This window comes from Tachyglossus aculeatus, chromosome 2 (genome assembly GCF_015852505.1).
Source record: "Tachyglossus aculeatus isolate mTacAcu1 chromosome 2, mTacAcu1.pri, whole genome shotgun sequence".
In the NCBI taxonomy this organism is placed as follows: Eukaryota; Metazoa; Chordata; class Mammalia; order Monotremata; family Tachyglossidae; genus Tachyglossus; species Tachyglossus aculeatus.
The window spans coordinates 28,991,184-29,014,447 of NC_052067.1; the positions used below are offsets into that span (position 1 = coordinate 28,991,184).

At 38.7% G+C, this 23,264-nt stretch overlaps 1 protein-coding gene across 2 annotated transcripts in view; it reads right to left on the minus strand.

Annotated features, from left to right (window-relative positions):
- LOC119922798 (ubiquitin-conjugating enzyme E2 E2) overlaps nucleotides 1–23,264 on the minus strand; it is a 317,762-nt gene that overhangs the window by 281,048 nt on the left and 13,450 nt on the right. For both annotated transcript variants that reach the window (XM_038742442.1, XM_038742443.1), the window contains exon 3: nucleotides 22,265–22,315. In XM_038742442.1, coding sequence (XP_038598370.1) covers nucleotides 22,265–22,315 — 51 coding nt within the window. The remainder of the gene's footprint in view (nucleotides 1–22,264; nucleotides 22,316–23,264) is intronic.

The window sequence follows — 23,264 nt, forward strand, 5'->3', positions numbered from 1 at the left end:
TTTAATTATCCATGTGTATCCTGTTGTGGGTTATATACTGAGAGCCCTTCCCTTTTCTCCTATTTGCAGTTTGATCATTTCACTGATTGTTAGCACCTTTTAAGCAAGCTATCCCTAGGCAGAAAATAGGTAAAACTCCCATTTGGTTGTTTTGTTAGTAGCTCTGGTTGAAGAAATTGAACTGATTACCTGTGCTTTTCCTAGTTATGCTGTCCTGCCCTCATCATTCATGTCAAGAGTTGGTGGTAATAAATTAGAAAAACAGAACTGGGTTGACATAGTCTGCAATTAAATACACCAAAATACCTAAGCTTCAAAAAATACTCTTAGGTTGTGAGCCTCTTGAGGGCCAGGGACATTAAGTTTCACCTGTATATTCTTTCCTAGCATTTAGTACAGTGTTTGTGCAAAGTAAGTACTTAATACTATAATTACCATAACTACTATGTCAGCTCATTGTGGTCAGGGACTGAATCTACCAACTCTGTTGTACTGTACTCTTCTAAGCACCTAGTAGAGTACACAGAAAGTGCTCAATAAATACCACTGATTTAGTCAGCTCTAAAGAGAAACAGTTCCTTCTTCAGATCTACAGATATAACAAGCCAATGTGACAAAATCAAATTAATCTTTAGAATTTTCACCCAGTAATACACTACTATTAAAAGTATTCATCATTTTTCTACCATCCAGAATTTGACTATATATATATAAAACATTTCTTGTCAGTATTCCTTCTTTATATATGTATTTTAGAATGTGATACTACAGATACTGTATAATGTTGTTGAACTGTATCCTCAGTGTATTTGATTAAGCATTAAAGAGAATGAGTATTTCTAGATACATTTTGACAACTTCTCCATACTTCCCACTTGCATAAAGTCAGCTCTAAGCAGCTCAGAATAACCACTATACTTCTATAACATAATCATTAATCCAGGAAAAACTTTCAGTACCTCATAAAGTAGTTCAACACACATGGCTATTCAAATTAGGCATTTCTAGTGGTGACAAGAAAAATGTAAGACTATATTTTGAATTACCCTTCCCACAGCACTTGTATATATTTGTACAGATTTATTACTCTACTTATTTTACTTGTACATATTTACTATTCTATTTTGCTAATGATGTGCATCTGTTCTGACGACTTTGACACCTGTCTGCACGTTTTGTTTTGTTGTCTGTCTTCCCCTTCTAGACTCTGAGTCCGTTGTTAGGTAGGGACAGTCTCTATATGTTGCCAACTTGTACTTCCCAAGCGCTTAGTACAGTGCTCTGAACACAGTAAGCATTCAATAAATACAACTGAATGAATGAATGAAGTACTGAACTCACAAGCATTGTCCAACTAAAAACGGCATTACTTTTTGGGCAGTCTTGTACATCACTATCACAGGGTACTTACTAATTGTCCCGGTATGTTTTCCTGTTGGAAGCATTGTTGTAATACCGAGCTACAATCAACAAGCCTTGTAGAGTTAATTACACTGCTACAGTAATACCAAGAAGTTGGCTGTTTTCCATTTTTGCCGCTAAAATCTTCATTAGTCACAAATATGGCTACTAAAGCAACACCAATTCCCATAACTTTGTAAGCACAAACTTGGAGTGGGCTGTAATTTAAAAGGGGAAAAAATGTTACATTTTTCTTGGCACAGTGAAATAATGCAACCAAAAATCAAAATGAGACACTGTGTGAAATCATGTAATCATCTACTCTCACAAAGTAGTCATGTAAATATGAATGTGCTCCCCCCAAAATAATGCACACTAGCTATATATTTACAATAGCTTTAATGATCATGTTTCCTCTTGCATCTTTTGTTCCTTAATACATCTATTTAATTTTTCATGTGAATGTACTGATAGTATTATCCTTCTTCCTCTAAACTTATTCTTAACCGATGTAACTACCAGCAGCAAAAGTGCCACGGAAGTAAGAAAAGTCTTTTGTACGGGATAATGGAAAGTCACTGTGCTTGTACTGGAGACATTCAATGGCAGTTAAACAGAGCTACAATGTCAAAATAAATTAACAATCTTCAAGGCCAAGGAAGAAGCCTGCAGCATCATAATTCTGAATTGGAGGGAAAAAAATTCTCCAGGGTGGTGGCAGGTGGAACAAATCTGCTGCATCCGAGTAAATTAAAATATTTTGAAAAGAAGAAAATCTTGGGAAAAATGTAATGATTAAGGCTGTAAGGCCAGAAAAGAAATGTTAAATTAAGGATGGGCAATTCCAGTTACAAACATTACCCAGGCAATGGGGATTTGGGGCATACCCAGAAGATGAATGGTCCCAGACAATCCGGGTAAGCACTTTATGAATATATATTTAGCCTTATCATTTCCTAAAAAAGGTACAAAGTGCCAAAGTGGATACTTTGAAACACATCATTTTTCTTTACTATTAGCAGCAATTCTGAGTCCCCAAATCTAAGTAATTTTTTCTTGAAATAGTAAATGTAATAAAAATGTTAAATGTCCAGAATCAGTCACTAATTTACATAAACTGACCACATTAATATAAAATGAAAACTTACTTGTCATTGGACTGACCATAATACTGGTTTAAAGTATTATGTTTAATGTGCCGGTGAAACTGCTAAAGGCAGTAGCTTAAAAGAAAAGGTGGACGTAAGATTTTATCGATAAAAGACATTGACATTTAAAGCAGTAGTGTCTCCAAGGTAATTTATAAGTAGGTCTTTTACCGGTACATTATGGACATTATATTCAGTATGGTATATGGAAAAATCCTAGAATCCACTATCCTCTCAATCTTCACGAAAAAACCAGTCTGCAACAGCCTCACTGTTTAAAAGACCTTAGCTAGAATACTTCTGAATGAGCTACGGAAGAATATTACTATCCATGCAATTCCAGAATAGCAATGTGGCTTGAAACAGAATGTGGTACTGTGGATGATAGATGTTCAAGGAGTAACACCAAAACCTCTAATGTAATTTTCATGGGCCTTACAAAAGAATAACCTCATCACAACTAGATTCAGGTTCTGGCAAGTGCTTTACTAATTTGCCTCGAGAAGTTCGTCAGAATTCTGTGACTTCTCCGTGATTGCACGGCTGGTCTTGTCAGAGCCGGAGGTGCACCGTCTGATCCATTCCTTATTACCAGTGTTAGACTGTGAGCCCACTGTTGGGTAGGGACTGTCTCTATATGTTGCCAATTTGTACTTCCCAAGCGCTTAGTACAGTGCTCAGCACACAGTAAGCACTCAATAAATACGATTGATGATGATGATGATACTAGTCAATACAGTCCTGTTCAATTTGTTCTCATCAGGCCCCCGGGAGGATGAAACAAGAAATGGATGTTAGCATTGGAAAATGGTTTTGATCCTCTGGGAGGTTCTTCTGACCCAAAAGGCCATGCATGGGCACCATCAAATGTTTCAAAAAAACAGTCATTAAAGAGTTGCTATATTTATTCCCAAGTATTTCTTTATTGAGCTCCTACCATAGTAGTAGTACACCACAGTACACCACACAAAACACTTGGGAGAGTATGCCAGAGGTACATAGCCGCTGGACCCTAGGGACAGATGATCTAATGAGGGTAGCAGGTAGATCTCAATTATTTACAAATAGTGGGAGTAGGAAGAACAAATATTTCAGAACATGTAGATAAAATAACAATATAAAATGGAATTGATCGTTGACATTTCTTGAGTGCTTCCTGTGTGCTAAGCACTACACCAAGCACTTGGGAGAATACAGAGTTGGTAAGCTTGAGGCTAGAATATACATATTTACTTAAAACACTGAAGACGGGCATGGAACTCTAAATGCTAAGGGTGGCTGTTGGGTTGATGTGACTAGGGATATTGGGAACAACCTAATGAGGAGATGATTGTACCATGGAGGCACTCATTTAAGATGACAGGCAAATGATGGCAAACCATTACTGACTGTACCAACTATCGGTCTGAAGAAAACTGGAGTAATTTATCAGCCTGCCTTAGAAAAGCCCAACCCTGGCCAGGGAAGGTCTTTAATGGCATCACAAAATTAAACGTTGCCAATAGAATTCCACTATCCAGGTAGGGCACCATCCAATTATGCAATGATAAATATGGTAATAGGAAATTCAATTCAAGAGAGCCAGTATACATTTCAGGAAATTGCCAGAGTATGGCAGCAATATGATTTTGGGCTTACAGTAAATTGATGATTTAAAGAACTGTAGTGTTGTCCAACCTTCCCTATATTTGAGACCTAATCCCATCATAAAGTCCACATCAGAACTATAATCAACATGAGTGGCTAGACAGTATCATAAATGACAGCGCCCTAGAATAAAGTCAGTCTACTGGCATCAAAGCTATAGATGCTCAACAGAGCAAACAGCTAAGGGCAAGTGATGAGAATGAACACCAGGAAACTGATGAGTGAACCAAATGGGAAATCCAAAATAACAAGCGGGACCGAGAAAACATTTTAAAGACACCAAAAAATGAAGTATCAGACCACCTGGTAACCCATCTGATAACTGGAGGCAATTGCTGCAGACAGATCAGCTCAATGCACTGCAGTTGAGAAAGGAGTGTTTTTTATGAGCAGAAGTATTGATAGCTTCATGGACAAGGCAGCAAAAGGGAAAAATGTGCCAAATGAAACAACACAAGCAGACACCAATCTTTATGAGTGCACGATATGGAGGGGCTATCGGTCAACGTGGGACCTCTTCAGTCGCACAAAATAACAGGTAAACTTCAACTGTCATTGGCAGCATCTTCAAAGATGAAGGACAACTGTGTGTGTGTGTGTACACACACATTTACCATTAATGATATTTTACTATGTCACAATCAACATAAAATTAAATATTCTGCCTCCTTAGACTATAAGCCCCAGGTGGGACAGGGACTGTGTTGATCCAATTATATTGTATATGTCCCAGAACTTAGCACAGTGCTTGGCACATAGAAAGTGCCTAAATAGCACAATGATTACTGTGATTATTAAGGCGGCAAAGGTCACCAACAGTTAGGCCCTGGAAAGGAGTCAGTCTGGAGGCAATGAAACACATCTTGACTAAACAGAACACCTGAAGGGAATAGATCATAGCAGGATATTCAAGCAGCTGTTACTTGGTGAACTGAAATACGGCACATACAAGCAGGAGGGCAGGACACACATTTTAGAAGGTCAGCTTGACACTTTTAAGGTGAAGACAGTTCCAGAGATAAAACAGAGAGTTAGGTCCTGAGCCAAAGGCAAAGACTGACAGAGGTAAGATGAAGACAAAGGAGATCTGCTCATGTTGTCATGACTGTGGTAGGCCCCAAAAAGGTCCAAAAAGCCTTGGCCAGAGAAAGGGTCAGGGCTTGCCTTAACCTCAGTGGGGTAAGGTCATGGGAAGCCCACCCTGGCCTTGATTGAGAAAAAAGCACCAGAACCTACCCTAGCCACAGCCAAAGGAACATCCAGGAGACTCATGCCTGCCAGAGGCCAAACAGAAAGTGAAGCCATCTTTATCTCCACTTTTAATTGGGTGTCATCCAGTTCCTAAGAGCAGGGAAGGGTAGCTTTGGCTCTCCTCTGCACAAAAAGTTTCAAGGGCAAAGCAAAACCTTCACCTGCAATAAGCAGAGAAATGTCCTGTTCTGTACAAGTGGAACAGACAGAAGTTAAAGACGTTGCCATGTGATCCAGGGTCCTCCTCCAGCTTAGTAAAGTGCTCTGTACAGTGCTAACCTCACTGTGCATCCATCTTGTCTGTCTCACCACCAACCCCTACCCCACATCCTGCCTTCCCTCCTCAAAACTGACAATTACTCTGCTCCCCTACAAAGCCTTATTAAAGGCACATCTCCTCTGAGAAGCCTTCCCAGACTAAGTTCCACCTTTCCTCGTCTCCCACTCCCTTCTGTATCACGCTGACTCACTCCCTTTGCTCTTCCCCCCTTCCCAGCCCCACAGCAATTATGTATACATCTGTAATTTATTTTTTTGTATTGATGTCTGTTTCCCCACTCTAGACTGTAAGCTTGTTGTGGGCAGGGAATGTTTATTGTATTGTACTCTCCCAAGCGCTTAGTACAGTGTTCTGCACACAGTAAGTCCTCAATAAATTCGACAGAATGAACGAATGAATGAAAGAAGTACTATTAATCATGGGGTTCAACTAGCACCATTGCCTTCCTTGCCTATCACTGACAGGGAGAAACCCGGTCCTATGGAAATGGGACAGGAAGAAGTCCAAGCTAGAGCAGACTTTCCCAACAAAGGGAATCCTGGGAAGGTTACGCTTGCTGTACTAAGAACAGCCCAACTGGAGAGGTAAGAAACCTGAAAACTTCCTTTAACTATTAATGAACCACCGTGTGTATTATTAGTTTTGTTTTCACTGCTTCTTAATTTGTTTGGGCTGTTTCCTTATACTCTGTTCTGCCCCAGAGTATTTTCACTAGGTTTTTTGGGTAGAACATCATTAAAGTATTTGGGAAGATTCACCTGATAAAATGAACCTGTTTGGACGTAGTGCACCAGGTGTTGAAATACATGGTTTGTACGTACACGCATAGCATCAGGACGGATGAGTACCATGGTGTGTGTTTTCCGTAGTGTCACCTGCACATTACAGGACAACTGGGCATATGTTATTTCTTTTGTGTGTATAAGTAACCAGTCTCCACTCCTGCCACTTTCATATTACGATCCCCTTACTGATCAGGTCCATATCTGAATCCCCAGTACTTAGTACAGTCCACTGCCCAAAGTAAACACTCAACAAATTCAATAATGATAAAGACTTCACTCCCACAGCCTCGGTCCCAAGAGAGCAATGGCCTCATTCTGCTCCCTCTGGAGTTAGCCCGTTTAATTAAGAAGCAATTTCAGGAGAGAGAACAGCATGATCCATAGAGTTGCTCTCTTAAGCAGAGGTTTCGGGATACCAAGAAACAGGTACAGAAAAATTAAAAACCCAAAACAATGGCAGGTACTTCAAGTGACAAACACATCAGCATGGGAAAGGGCAAAATTTACATTCTGCACAATATGAAATGGCTTCCTGATAACATATAGGTCTTTTCAGTCACATACGTATACATTGAAAAGATCCTGATCTTAGGAGTATCATCTTTGATTATGAAGGATGGCTCTGCAGATAAAAGGAAACACACCTACTATACTATGTACTTTAATGATTATATTCTTCATATTAGGTTGCTGGGTATTATTTCATTCTCAAACTGATAATTTGCTTTCATATGTTCCGTGCTGCATATCACCTAAAACAAAGATTTTTACTAAACTGGAGACGAGTCATACCTGAGCTATTTATATTCAGATAAGGATGAAGAAAATTGTTGCACAACATCTTAAACTCATTTCCTTGTGTCTCATGACAAGATCACCGCTAGACCTTATATCTGCCTTTATGGACTACATAAGCATACTTCACACCTTCTTTGAGGAACAGTGCAATATAAGGAGTAACTGCAAATTAATCCTGGACTTATTTGATTTTCCTCCTAAGTGAAATGGTACCCAAAAATCACAAAATCCTCAATACAATCCAGATTTGGGGGAAAAAAAGGTAAGCAATACAGTAGAGAAAGGCATCATCTTCATGGAAGACTCCAATTCAGAACAATCTTAATAAATATGGTTAACAATGCAGAAACCCTTTTTTTTAAATTCTGAAATGGCCTTATCCTGGAATCTGGAAGGGGATGTAAGTAAGGAATTGTTTTCCCAGCCACCTAAATCAATAGTATTTATTGAACTTTTACTGTGTACAGAACATGGTTCTAAGTGCTTGGGAAAGTACAGTACAACAGAGTTGGTAGATAAAGCTCCAAACAAGTTTCTTTTTCAAATAAACAAACCTGAAAGGAAAACAAAAATGCAAAAGCAAACATTATATAGTGGCTACAGTATTTTCTCTGTAGATGGGAAGATAACAGGGAAGAAAAACAACAGCATTCCGCACTAGCAATTTAGTACCTTTAAACTTGCAATGACAAGTTACTGTGAAACTGTTTACAAGCATTTTTGACGTGACACTTCATTTTGCAATACGTGCAATGTGTGACAAAGTGTTTTGCTGTGCCTACTGTGCTTGACAGGACATTCATGTGAATATGATGTGACAGTTACGTGAACTCTACTGTAAGAATATTTTACCAGATGATAGGGCTTACTTCATTCATACCATTTATTTTATGATATTTACAGATACTTTTCCTGGGCTTATGCCAAGCTAACTAGCCAAGAGCGTAACAAGTGATGGACTGTGATTTCCATCCGGTATATTAAGCATCCTTTAAATGAAACACCTATTACGTTCATTACTTTGACTACTGAAATATCATACTAGCTAAATGTATTACTTTTTCATTAATGTGATTAATTATATGAATGTCATAATTTCCCTTTAAAAGTCACATCACTGTCTTTAAAAAAATCACTTTTCTACCAAGAGATTCCAGATCAAAGCATGCATTCCATTTTGTTTTGAATCCCAAAAATTACTAAGTGGAAGAGAAATGTTTAGCTTAAAAAAATATTAAGAAATCAGAACATTATTTATATGCAGAAACTTAAGTTTTCCCAGCATTAGATTTATGGCCAAAAATGTCAAAAGAGCATGCTATCACTCAGCTGCAGCCTCACTACAGACACAGTGAGAACTGCAAGTTAATAATGGCATCATAAATAGTGCTTTTGTGCACAGCAGTCATAAAGCTATATTTAATGATATGTTTTCCCTTAAACAAAAACAACCTGATCACTAACACCGAATTAAGGATAATCAACTAAAACTCTAGTTTCTGGTGAATTTAACCTGAGTATTAAATAACATTTAAGATACATATCTTTCATAACATATATAAAACCACTTGTAAATCTGGTTTCTTTAGCTGATTAAGAGTAAATGGCAATTTGCCAAGTAACTGGGACTTTTTAAACAAAACCTTGCTAATCCAATTGCACAGCTTTGAAAAAAATAAAACAATGCACTATAAGAGAACTGTTAAAATGAAGAATTAAAGATTGAAAATAAGTAAAATGAAAAACTGACAATAGAACAAATGAAAACAATATTTCAAACAGATATCTTAATTGTAATTAGAAACATTTGGATTGTTATTCAAAGCTGGATCCAATTAGATAACCCCAAAGCTTGTTAAAAATTACTAATGTACAGCCCAGCAAAAATATCTTTTACTACACACCAGTGCATATTGGGGGGAAAAAAAATCTGATTTTAATGCATTCCTAAATGCTGTAAGGCTTAAACCTTCATTAATTATTCAATAAAAGTCTTCCTCTAAAATGCATTTTCCTTGCACAAGTCACAAAATTGATGTAATTAATGAAACAATGAGTACTGTCTAAAAGTTCATTAGGGTAACATTACACTAAAATGTCATCACAAAATTGCAATTACAATGTTGCGCTTGATTCATCTAGATATATACTTCTGGAGGGATTTTTCAGCTTTTAAAAAGCTACCCATTCGCCTATTATGTAAAATCAATCAATCAATCAATCAACCGTATTTATTGAGCGCTTACTGTGTGCAGAGCACTGTACTAAGCGCTTGGGAAGTACAAGTTGGCAACATATAGAGATGGTCCCTACCCAACAGTGGGCTCACAGTCTATGACATGCAAGGTCAGTTATATGAAGCTAGTTGAGGAAAACTGTTGCACAGAGGAAAATATTGGCACTTTGGGAATGCTTATAGCATCTTTACTCTAGACTACCTCTCAAAATCAAATGTATGCATCTTTTACAAAAATTCATTCACTCATTCAATCATATTTATTGAGCGCTTACTGTGTGCAGAGCACTGTACTAAGCACTTGGGAAGTACAAGTTTGCAACATATAGAGACGGTCCCTACCCAACAGTGGGCTCACAGTCTAGAAGGGGGAGACAGACAACAAAACATTCAAACCAAATAAAATAAATAGAATAAATATGCACAAATAAAATAGAGTAATAAACACGTACAAACATATATACATATATACAGGTGCTGTGGGGAGGGGAAGGAGGTAAGGCGGGGGAAGGGGGAGGAGGGGGAAAAACAAAACAAAACATCTTAACAAAATAAAATACATAGAATAGTAAATATGTACAAGTAAAATAGAGTAATAAATATGTACAAACATATATACAGGTGCTGTGGGGAGGAGAAGGAGGTAAGCCGGGGGGATGGGGAGGGGGAGAGGATGGAGGGGGCTCAGTCTGGGAAGGCCTCCTGGAGGAGGTGAGCTCTCAGTAGGGCTTTGATGGGAGGAAGAAAGCTAGCTTGGCGGATGTGCGGAGGGAGGGCATTCCAGGCCAGGGGGAAGACGTGGACAGAACAAAACATATTAGGTTCAATGCCTCCGACGTGAAGCCTTCAATTCCAAATTTTCCTCTATCCTTCTCTCCTTTTACTTCAGAAGAACTTAGTTTATCACGATACCTGCCACACAGACATATACATATATGCTTGTACTGAATTACTGAAAATGCATGCATCTCCTTTCTGATTTCTCCTGGTGATAATGAAGTTCATGTAGTCTAGGCAGCAACTGCCAAAGAAACCAGGCATATACATGGTGAAATAGGAGAGTTGTTTCCAAAGCAAGGTTTGACTCAGTAGCTATAATTCCACAATTCTTCAAATGGTTTGAGTTAACCTGAAGAGGTGGTAACCCTCACAAATGCATTCTGTGTGCATTTGGGAAATAAACATTCATCTACAGAAGCATACACTGGTATAGGTAACCTCTAAACAGGAAGGATTAGAATAAAATATTGAAATCACGGCTGTCCTATCAAACTTCATTTCTGTGGATTTTTTTTAATCCATAAAAATTTTCCCTCAAAGACTAATTTAAAACACAAAATTATGCATACCAGTGAATCAAACTCTGTCCTCAAATATTCACTCAAACGGAACACGCTACAGGCTGTAGCTTTTTTTAAACCAATGTTGGCTTGATTTGGAATAATCTAACACTTGCAGAATAAAATACTTATACATTAACCTATATGCAATCAAGAAAATGTCAATAATCCTGGAAGTTACAGGTTAACTCATATCACAGGTTTACGGCAAATGTCAAAGGGATGATAACAATACGTACAATAATAATAATAGTAATATTTCTTTAGAATTTACTACATGCCAAACACTGTACTAAGTGCTGGGTATATACAAGATACAGCGTGGCTGAAGAAGCAGCGTGACTCAGTGGAAAGAGCACGGTTGGGAGTCAGAGGTCGTTGGTTCAATCCCAGCTCTGCCACTTGTTAGCTGTGTGTCTTTGGGCAAGTCACTTGACTTCTCTGTGCCTCAGTTACCTCATCTGTAAAATAGGGATGAAGACTGTGAGCCCCATGTGGGACAACCTGATTACCTTGTATCTCCCCCAGCGCTTAGAACAGTGCTTGGCACATAGTAAGTGCTTAACAAATACAATTATTATTATTATTATTATTATTATTATTATCTGGACACAGTACAGTACATAGGGCTCTCAGTTTAAATAGTAGGGAAAAAGGTTTTGAATCAGGTAGTAATAGACTTCAAGAGAGCGTCTTGATATTTCAGTATTGGCTTTCTCTTTAGTACAGTCAATCAATAATATTTTAATTATTTAATGTTTCCAGATCTACACAGTTGGGAAAACAATAGGATTTTCAACCCAACTGTGAAACTGAAGTCATCATGTAACTTTTTAAACACCTTGAAATTTCATATCTGTCCAGTAGGGAGAAAAGTTAAAGAATTCTAACAAATACAATGCTTCCTTTTGCATTCCATTCACAGCTTCCCCACTTCTTAGTAGTAATAGAAATGATATATATTGCGTGTCTACTGAATGCAATGCACTGTACTACGAATTTAAAAAAAAATTTAAGAGAAGCAAAAGACACATGTCCTATTCCCAAGGATCTTAGTGTTGGTAGACATGATCCCTGCCCACAAGTAGCTTAGTCTAGATGGGGAGGTGGACAAAATGTTAGATTGGGGAAATTGCATAATATACAGATCTGTACATAAGAGCTGTGGGGTGGGAGTGGGGGGTGAGTTTTGAAGTGCTTAAATGCACACACAAGTGCATAGGTGACCTACATCATCATCATCATCATCAATCGCATTTATTGAGCGCTTATTATGTGCAGAGCACTGTACTAAGCGCTTGGGAAGTACAAATTGGCAACATATAGAGACAGTCCCTACCCAACAGTGGGCTCACAGTCTAAAAGGGGGAGACAGAGAACAAAACCAAACATACTAACAAAATAAAATAAATAGAATAGATATGTACAAATAAAATAAATAAGTAGAGTAATAAATATGTACAAACATATATACATATATACAGGTGCTGTGGGGATGGGAAGGAGGTAAGAAGGGGGGGATGGAGAGGGGGACGAGGGGGATGAGAGCATGTCTACCACCTCTACTGTACTGCCCGCTCCAAAGCGCTTAGTACAATGCTCTGTAGACGGCAAGTGCTCAATAAATACCACTGATTGACAAGCTGGGAAATGAGGGCTTAGTCAGGGAAGACCTCCCAGAAATCTTCCTCTCGAAAGAGGTACTGGGGCTCTGAAGATGGGAAGATTTCCCTCTGCTCAATGGCAAAGGATAGATGGATTAAGATGGGGAGGTGATTCTTCTAATTCACCTTAACTGAGTTTACCCAGTTAGGAAGTATGTAGCTTCAGATTCTAATATCAATTTCTTTATGGCATTTGTTAGCACTGTACTCAAGGCTGGCGTAGATACAAGTTAATCGGATTGGACACAGTCCCTGTCCCACATAGGGCTCACAGTCTTAATCCCCATTTTACAGATGAAGTAACTGAGGCACAGAACATTTAGTGACTAGCCCGAGGTCACACAACAGACACGTGGTAGAGCCGGGATGAGATCCTAGTTCCTTCCGATTTCCAGGCCCATGCTCTATCCACTAGGCCACACTGCTTCTCTGGCAATTCCAACTACGTATATATTTTGAGGAGACGAAAACGGTCTCCATCCCCTTTGGGACTTTAGCCAAGTAAGAGTAAGTGTGGCAAAAACTCAAGTGATGAATACAATGATGTAAGAGTGGGGAAATATTTTAGATGATCCTTCCCAATACATTTCCTGAAATTCTCTACAACAGCTTTGTAAAAAATGGGATCCCAGCAGCCAAAAGTAACTGCAGGAAGAGATAGACTTGCTAGCTAGACAGAGAAAGGAAAATCATATTCCACCAAAATCATATTCATTTATAACAAAACAGGAATAAAAACCAGAAGTGAAAATCTACTGTTCTAATATTTTATAGACACACACACATCTCTGTCTCTGTGTGTGTGTGTGTGTGTGCGTGTGTGTGTGTGTGTGTGTGTGTGTGTAGCGCTAGTGGTATATATCTAGAAAAACAAAATAGAAAAACAATACTTTAGTCCTAGTCTTCCCTAAACACATCTATAAATTAGGTTGCATATAATGCTTATGAAACGGACTCTGCGTATAATAATAATAATAATAATAATAATGGCATTTATTAAGCGCTTACTATGTGCAAAGCACTGTTCTAAGCGCTGGGGAGGTTACAAGGTGATCAGGTCATCCCACGGGGGGGCTCACAGTCTTAATCCCCATTTTACAGATGAGGTAACTGAGGCCCAGATAAGTGAAGTGACTTGCCCAAAGTCACACAGCTGACAGTTGGTGGAGCCGGGGTTTGAACCTATGACCTCTGACTCCAAAGCCCGTGCTCTTTTCCACTGAGTCATGCCGCTCCAACTCTTGATGAAAATACCAAATTAAGCTTAGGCCTCTTGCAATTCTTCTTACACGTCTCCTTTTTCTCTATTCCTTTTCTCTTCCCTTTGTTTCCTCCATTCCAGTTCATACATTTTCTCACCAAAATTTGGTTAATACTATAAAACATGAGGTGCTAGTGCAAAAGAGTTTTTGAATATTGTTCCAGGGCTAGTAACAAACCAAGAGGCTTCATATTTTGGTGTTTTGCCAGTGTGTGTTGCTCAGTACTGACCTACTTCAACATCACTTCAGGCAAAGTGAAGCAACTAGTCTCTATCACTTCCACAGCCCAAACCAAGAACCCTGTTCCCAATGATACGCACTGTGCACAAAAGACCACTGGCATTTAAGCTGCAGCTTGGAGAAGCAGTGTGGCTCAGTGGAAAGAACGCAGGTTTGGGAGTCACAAGGTCATGGGTTCTGATCCCAGCTCTGCCACTTTTCAGCTGTGTGACTTTGGGCAAGTCACTTCACTTCTCTGTGCCTCAGTTCCCTCATCTGGAAAATGGAGATTAAGACTCTGAGCCCCATGTGGGCCAACCTGATTACCTTGTATCTCCCTCAGCACTTAGAACAGTGCTTGGCACATAGTAAGCACTTAACAAATACCAAAATTATTATTATTATTATCACCCCAGGTGGAAAGAGCTAAGCCTTATTTTAAGCCTAAGACATACACCTTATTCACTCATTCTTTCATTCAATCATATTTATTGAGCGCTTACTGTGTGCAGAGCACTGCACTAAGCGCTTGGATGGTACAATTCAGCAACAAAGATAGAAAATCCCTGCTCACACCAGGCTAACAGTCTAGAAAGGGGGAGACAGACATCAAAACAAGTAAACAGGCATCAATATAAATAGAATTATAGATATATACACATCATACCAGTAAACAAGCATCAACAGAAATAAATAGAATTATAGAAAGGTAAATATATACACAAGTGCTGTGGGGTGAGAAGATGGGTAGAGCAAAGGGAGACAGTTGGGGTGACGCAGAGGGGAGGGGGAGCTGAGGAAAAGGGGGCTTAGTCTGGGAAAGCCTCTTGGAAGAGGTGAGCCTTCAGTAAGGCTTTGAAGGGGGCAAGTGTGATTGTTTGGTGGATTTGAGGAGAGAGAGCATTCCAGGCGAGAGGTAGGACATGGGCTAGGGGTCAACGGCGGGATGGGTGAGTCTGAGGCACAGGGAGAAGGTTAGCACCAAAGGAGCGGAGGGTACGGAGCTGGAATTAGGAGAGAAGGAAGGTGAGGTAAGAAGGGGCAAGGTGAACAAGGTGATGGAGAGCTTTAAATAATAATAATAATAATAATAATAATAATAATAATAATAATAATAATAATGGCATTTAAGCACTTACTATGTGCAGAGCACTGTTCTAAAATCACAGCTCCTCCCTGTTTTCCTCTTCACCCTCTCCCTTCTGCTTAGCCCTTGCACTTGGATTTGCACTCTTCATTCACCCACCCTCAACTCCACAGCAGTTAAATACATGTCCATACTTTTCTTCATTTACATTTATGTCTATCTCCACCTCTAGACTGCCTTTTGGGCAGGGGATGTGACTACCAACTCTGTAATACTGTACTCTCCCAAGAGCTTAGTATGGTGCTCTGCACACAGTACTTACTAAAAAGGACTGATTGCTCAGTATCCACAGCATGAGGCCTCTGCAAAACCTCTGAAAGGCTGGTGACTGTGTGGCCACAGTTGTGCCCTAGACTCCGGATTTCGATAAGCCTGAAATACTTTCCCTCTATCCACTGAATCCTACTGACTTTGTTAATTTTGTTTATTTGTCCTCATCTTTTATGCCACTTTAGTGTTGTTTCATAGCTCAGAATGTGCCTGTCTCCAGTCTCCACTCATCTTTTATATTCTTAGTCTGTTGAGCCTTTTAAGGACCAGGGATAATTTCTAATTCCAACTTGTTTATTCTTTCCTGGGCTTGGTAACATGGTCTGCATATAGTAAGCACTTGTGCCACTTAGCTTTGTGACTGTGGACAAGTCACTTCTCTGTGCCTCAGTTATCTCATCTGTAAAATGGGGATTAAGATTGTGAGCCCCTAGTGGGACAACCTGAGAACTTTATATCTATCCTAGCGCTTAGAACAGTCCTTGGCACATAGAAAGCGCTTAACAAATACGATCATTAATACTATTCCTATTAACACATACCAGTACTACTACCATTCAGATACTGCTGGTCATTCAGGGAAGCCTTCTATTTAGAAATAAAAATAATTATGGCATTTGTTAAGCACTTACTATGTGCCAGGCACTGTACTAAGCACTGGGGTGGATACAAGCAAATCGGGTTGGACACAGTATCTTGTCTCATGCGGGGCTCACAGCCTCAATCCCCATTTTAGAGATGAGGTATCTGAGACACTGAGAAGTTAAGTGACTTGCCCAAGGTCACACAGCAGTCAAGTGGTGGAGTCGGGATTAGAACCCACGACCTTTTTACTCATACGCTCGTGCTCTACCCAAAAGCAGTACTTTTTGCTTGGCTCTCCTTCTGGTTAATCATGTGGCTGTCTTGCAGTGCTATTCATGGGGCGTGTGTTCTGACATTGATTGTTGCCAGAACCCAGTTAGTGTGTGTCTAAGGGGACTAGTAATAATAATAATAATAATGTTGGTATTTGTTAAGCGCTTACTATGTGCAGAGCACTGTTCTAAGCGCTGGGGTAGATACAAGGTAAGCAGGTTGTCCCACGAGGGGCTCACAGTCTTCATCCCCATTTTACAGATGAGGGAACTGAGACCCAGAGAAGTGAAGTGACCTGCCCAAAGTCACACAGCTGACAAGTGGCAGAGCCGGGATTTGAACCCACGACTTCCGACTCCAAAGCCCGGGCTCTTTCCACTGTGCCACACTGCTTCTCTAAGTAAACTTTGAAACAATGGACCCGCCTATCACTAATGAGCCCTGGGACCTCCACCCCTGAGAAGAGATGTGCCTCGGTTATGTGTGCGGCTCCATTCACACTAGCTCGCTCCTACCAGTTGTGTCTATTGTATTATTATTATTATTAATAATAATAATAATAATAATAATAGCATTTGTTAAGTGCTATGTGCGCTTACTATGTGCGAAGCACTGTTCTAAGCGCCGGGTGGGGGAGATACAAGGTGATCAGGTTGTCCCACGTGGGGCTCATGGTCTTAATCCCCCTTTTACTGATGAGGTCACTGAGGCACAGAGAAGCTAAGTGATTTGCCCAAAGTCACACAGCTGACAAGTGGCAGAGCTGGGATTAGAACCCATGACCTCTGTCTCCCAAGCCCGTGCTCTTTCCACTGAGCCAGGTTGCTTCTCTTGTTATACTGTACTCTCCCAAGAGCTTCAAGCACTTAGTACAGTGCTTTGCACACAGTAAGCACTCAATAAATACGACTGACTGATTTTAGTGGGCAGATGGGCAGCGTGGTGTAGCACACTGTGGAATGCACACAAAAGGTTTTTTATATGCAGAATACATTTACAGATAATGCTGATTCTAAGCCTTAACTATTTCCCAGAAGACAATTGACTTGTTGCGGTCTTCCCTGCTTACATTAGTCGACTACTTAAACTCATTCATTCAATCGTATTTACTGAGCGCTTACTGTGCGCAGATCAATATACTAAGCACTTGGAAAGTACAATTTGGCAACAGATAGAGACAATCCCTACCCAACAACAGGCTCACAGTCTAGAAGGGGGAGACAGACAGCAAAACAAGTAGATAGGCATCAATACCATCAAAATAGATAAATAGAATTATAGATCTATACACATCATTAATAGAGTAATAAATATTTACAAATATACACAAGTGCTATGGGGGGTAGAACAGATGGAGGGAGTAGGGATGATGGGGAGGAGGAGCAGAGGAAAAGTTGGGGGGCTCAGTCTGGGAAGGCATCCTGGAGGAGGTGAGCTCTCAATAGGGTTTTGAAGAGGGGAAGAGAGCTAGTTTGGCAGGTGTGAGGAGGGAGGGCATTACATGCCAGAGGTAGGACATGGGCCAGGGGTCGACAGTGAAATAGGGGAGAACGAGGCACAGTGAGGAGGTTAGCGGCAGAGGAGCGGAGGGTGCAGGCTGGGCTGTAGAAGGAGAGAAGGGAGGTGAGGTAGGAGGGGGCGAGATGATGGAGAGCTTTGAAGCCAGTAGTGAGGATACACTAAGTGGAGAGTATACTAAGTACACTAAATACATTAAGTGGAGAGATCCTGCACTAGAAATAATGCCTTGGGCCAAAAATCCCTGATCCATTCAGGTCACTCCTTTTATTTTACCCCATCCCACCCTCCTTCTCTAGATGAGTATTCAAACGCAGATTTTAGGCAAAGAAAAATGACGGTTAGACTGTGAATGAGTCTTACACCTACTGGCTCAAACTGGACCCCAGCCAGTCCAAGAGTTCTGATCCGCGTAAGGCTTTTTGGCTGCAAGTGTTATATGCGACCTTTTTGACAAAACAATTTTTCAAAACAAATTGGTGTTGCTCAAAAGTAAATGCTAGGGTGAAAAAATGCACAGTACTGAAAATTTACAAAAAAATATGGTGAGACAATTAAAAACTTATAAAGTTTCTCAGACCAGTAGCTCAAAGAACATGGAAGTAGAAATCAAATAACACATCCTTGTTTTAAACATCACCACATTTTTTTGCTCTAAATATTTTTCTCATTACTAGATCACATGTGTGAATGGGATAAAAAAGTTTCCCCCTTAGAATGAGGTTTTTTAAAGAAATCCAGGTTTACTTAATTCTTAATTCTCAATTTTAAGAATGTACATTCACACAGATCTTTGGCTAGAGAAAAGGGAAGGAAATCAGACCTAATAACTTGCTTCTTTTACTGTACCTTATCTTTCTAGAATTCATATTTGTATAAATGAAAAAGTATTTTCATAACTTTTGTCAGATGATAATATCCTGGGCCACAGTTCAGGAATTTTTTTGTGTGTGGGTATGTAGAGAGGGGAAGAAGGGATTTCTTTAAACCAGATATGCCTCTGTGATCTTCTAAGTCTTCAAGCATTAACTCTCAAATTTCTTATTAAGTAGATACACCCAGAATTCCTTTGACATATTCTTAGCTTTCCAAAAACGCATCTCCTTAAACACTGAAGAACTACACATATATAAAATTAATGTAAGATGTGATAAATCAAGGAATTAAGAGATTGTCATCCTTTGCCAAAAATAAAGCTAACTGAAAACGAACACCAAATTTCATTCCAAAGACGTTAACCACATTTTCATTAGAAAACAAAAGTGCTTGTGCAGCAAACCACAAATTTGATGCCAAATTATCCAAAGAGCAAAGTAATCCACGTAACATAAATTTACAGTGTAGTGAAGTGGCATGAGATAGATAATCAGTCAACAAGGAATGCGTAGAACCTAATTCCTCTAGTGCCTAAGTTGATTTTGTGATAGTAATTTAAGCAATTTGGCAGGAGTATTAAGTCTTTCAGACAACTAGAGAATCATTGAGAAAATTGCTGCATACTTGGAGGAACACTTCTGCTATAGATGAAGTGGTCCCCTTGTTACCTTAAAGGGTTAAAGCTCCTCCCAACAGCATGACCTAAGTGCTAGATTTCACATCAAAAGGCAAGACAAGCCAGAGGCAAGACAAACAAATCTTTTCACAAGCAAAGAGCATCTCCAACTCAGTCTGTCCACCAACATCGAAACAAGGAACATCACATCACACCTTACCAGGGAGAGCAGAATTCAACAGAGCTCGTACAGTGTGGAGGACTGTTCTATGCCATATCAATGTTACGATAAAAAACCTACCCATATACGAAATAATTCCCTCCTTTAGAAATGACTTGTAGCTAGGAAAATGACAAATGAACAAAAATTGAAATAAGGCATTAAATATTTATAATGTACAATGGATGTACCTTTAAATTATGTATTTAAAATTACTTGTTTATTTAGATTAATATCTGTCTCCCTTTGTAGAGTGTAAACTCATTATGGGCAGGGAACAGGTCTGCTAACTCTGTTCTGTTTTGCTTTGCCAAGCACTGCACATATTAACAGCACAATAAATACCACTGATTGAATAAATTACAATAAGGCATTGACTATTTCGTAAAAGTGAATGACAGGCATTGGCATCTGTTTATTTGTTTTCACTTCTTAGCGGTTGGCCACCACCCATTAAAAAACCAGGCAGAGTGGTAGGATAAACTTTCTAGTGCTTTAAGAGCAACTGTCATCAGGGGCAGATGATATTTGCAGTTTCAGGACATTTGTGAGGTTTACTCTGTTACAAGGCTTCGCAAATATTAAGGGACTACTATGCTTCAAGGACGTTACCACTTAAAGTGGATATGGTTTAAATGGGTTTAGACTGAATTTTTAGGAGAATCAAGATTTACTTCAAAACAATTTTATTCAATAATTAACCACCATTTACACCAAATTGCTTACCAAGACACTGAAATTAAAATTGGTAACTATATTAATTCATTCAATTGTATTTATTGAGTGCTTACTGTGTGCAAAGCACTGTACTAAGTGCTTGGGAGAGTACAATATAACAATAAATACATTCCTGCCCACAACAAACTCACAGCCAAGGGAGCTCACAGTCTATAGTGCAAATGAAAATTATTTAAGCTACGTTAAACTGAACTTGGGCTCTCTGACTAGAAAACAAAATTGCTTATAACAAAATTGTTCCTGGTAGTCTACCAAACAAGATGACATGTGGTAGATTCTACTTCTCAAATAGACTGAAGAACTAAGTAGTCTTATGTAATCAAATGTATTTATTTTGCTTTGCCAAACAATCTCCATTGTACAACAGATTGCTCTATTATTTTGTCATCAAAGTCATCCATCAGAAGACAGTAAATCCTCAGTTCATATATTTCTATTTAAAATTTTTTCTAAAAAAATGACTTCTATTAAGCCTGTTAATGCTCACTTTTTTTTTTTTACTATATAAAGCAATATTTAATGTGTGGAGGCCACCGCTTTGTTGTTAGGGGAATAGTGATAAAGTAAAATAAATACTTCTCTTCTAAGAACCATAAGGCCCAGCATTTGAGTGATTCAATTCAAACAATCCTCCTGTTGTGAATTCTTTCAGAACAGCCTATGTCATATTTACCTCACTAAATCAATCCACTAATAGGCATCAGTCATCAGCACCTAAGAAAAGATCTGTCATTTGAAACAGCTTTGATGCGACTGAAAACTCAGTCATAAGTATGACAGAACAGCTTTAGCTATTTAACTACTTCATCTAGCAAAGCAGTCTTCATCCTGACTGAAAAATTATTTGAAAACTATTACTGCCAGATCTCTTTACTGTTTAATGCTTTCATATATAAGTACTTGCATTAGACCCATAGATCTAACAATCATACCAAACCTTAGAAAAACATTTTCTTACACACAAACAGAATCAGTGGTCACCTGCAAAAAAAATCTCTCGATACTTATTGAATTTACTTGAGACAGTAAAACACTTTCAACTTGTACTTCCCAAGCACTTAGTAGAGTGCTCTGCACACAGTAAGCGCTCAATAAATACGATTGATGATGATGATGATTAGAAAACCAGAAGAAATCAAAATCATACAATTTCTGTATAATAAATAATGTGTTTATTACTAAAGAATGAACCAACTCTACCTATTTGAAGTTTTGGAGGCTTACCGCCCAAGAAGAGGTATCATGGGTACTGCTTAAACTATCACATCTCAACACTCATTGAGTCCCAAAACTAACGACATCAAAATAGAAACAAACAGCATCTGCAAACTACTTACATCAGACCTAAGTGAGTCTATTTTAGCAAAAGTTTTATTTTTCCCTTCTGCCTTCCTGCAATCATTACTCATTTCAAGACAGTTTTCTCTCACTCAGTGTATGCAAACACTGGTCAAAAAACTGAGAGCATGTGGTCTTAAACAAGAACTGTTTTAAATCAAACTTCACTACATCACATCTCTCATTCTTATTCTATCATGACCATGAACTAAAGGCAGAACATAAACAAAATATGACTGGTTCAATACTCTCATCATTAGCTTTTCTAGTGACCTATCAAATAACAAAATAAAATCTTCTACTCTATTTTTCCAAAAAAAATACTATTCCAAAACATTTTCGCAAAAGTATATAAACCTAACATCTTCTCCATTAAAGAATAGGTATCAAATCTTGCAATTCCAATATCTTATCCTTAGGACAGCCAAATTCTCTTTTAAGAACTTCTCTTTATCTTTATGACCACACTTGCAAAATACTCTACATCTCTGCACACAAACTGGATTTTTAAAATCCTTTATGTCAAACCATAGTTACAACTTCATTTCCTTTCTAATTAGGTATTCTGCAAAACAACCAAAATTGAACTCTAGATTGGTCAAGAAATGTCTTCAGCCAAAATCCAGATAAATAAAATTCCATTTTAACTTACCTACAGTTTGGAGGAGGGTCCAATGTAATTTCTGCAAGTTCTTTTTGAATTCTTTAAAAAAAATACAGAAATATGTTAAATTTAGTAGCATTTTCTTTCATGAATATCCATTACTTTAAAAACCCCTGTGATTCATACCAAAGAAAACATTTCCCTAAGTAACACTCTCCAATTATCTCTTACTGTTCAGAATATTTGAGGATATTGCAGAAATGGCCTTTCAATTAGCACGTAATAATAATATTAATAAGAACGACGGTATTTTTAAGCACAAGCACTTTGAGATCATGGAATAAGTACTTTCCCAAGCTCAGAGTATAGTGCTTGGCATGTAGCAATCACTCAGTACCACTGAATGAAAATTCAAGAATTGAAATGGAAATTCTTGAAAGTCCATTTTCTTTTATGCATGTTTGTTAAACGACAATTTTCTAATAATAATAATTTAAATAATTTTGGTATTTGTTAAACACTTACTATGTGCCAAGCACGGTTCTAAGTGCTGAGCACTTATAGCCAACACAGACCTGTAAAACCTCTATCAAAAAAACTACAATTCATTGTGTGAATTAATACGATGTGATTGTAAATAGAATTCTTCTCTTTGTAACCTTGTAAACTTGTCTCAGGTGAAACTGAAGCAGTCAATCATATTTATTAAGTGCTTAGTGTGAGCAGAGCACTGTACTAAAAGTTTGGGAGAGTACAATATAACAATATACCAGACACATTCCCTGCCCACAGCGAGCTTACAATAATAATAATAATGTCATTTATTAAGCGTTTACTATGTGCAAAGCACTGTTCTAAGCACTGGGGAGGTTACAAGGTGATCAGGTTGTCCCATGGGGGGGCTCACAGTTCTAATCCCCATTTTACAGATGAGGTAACTGAGGCACAGAGAAGTGACTTGCCCAAAGTCACACAGCTGACAAGTGGTGGAGCCGGGATTTTAACCCATGATCTCTGACTCAAAAGCCCAGGCTCTTTCAACTGAGCC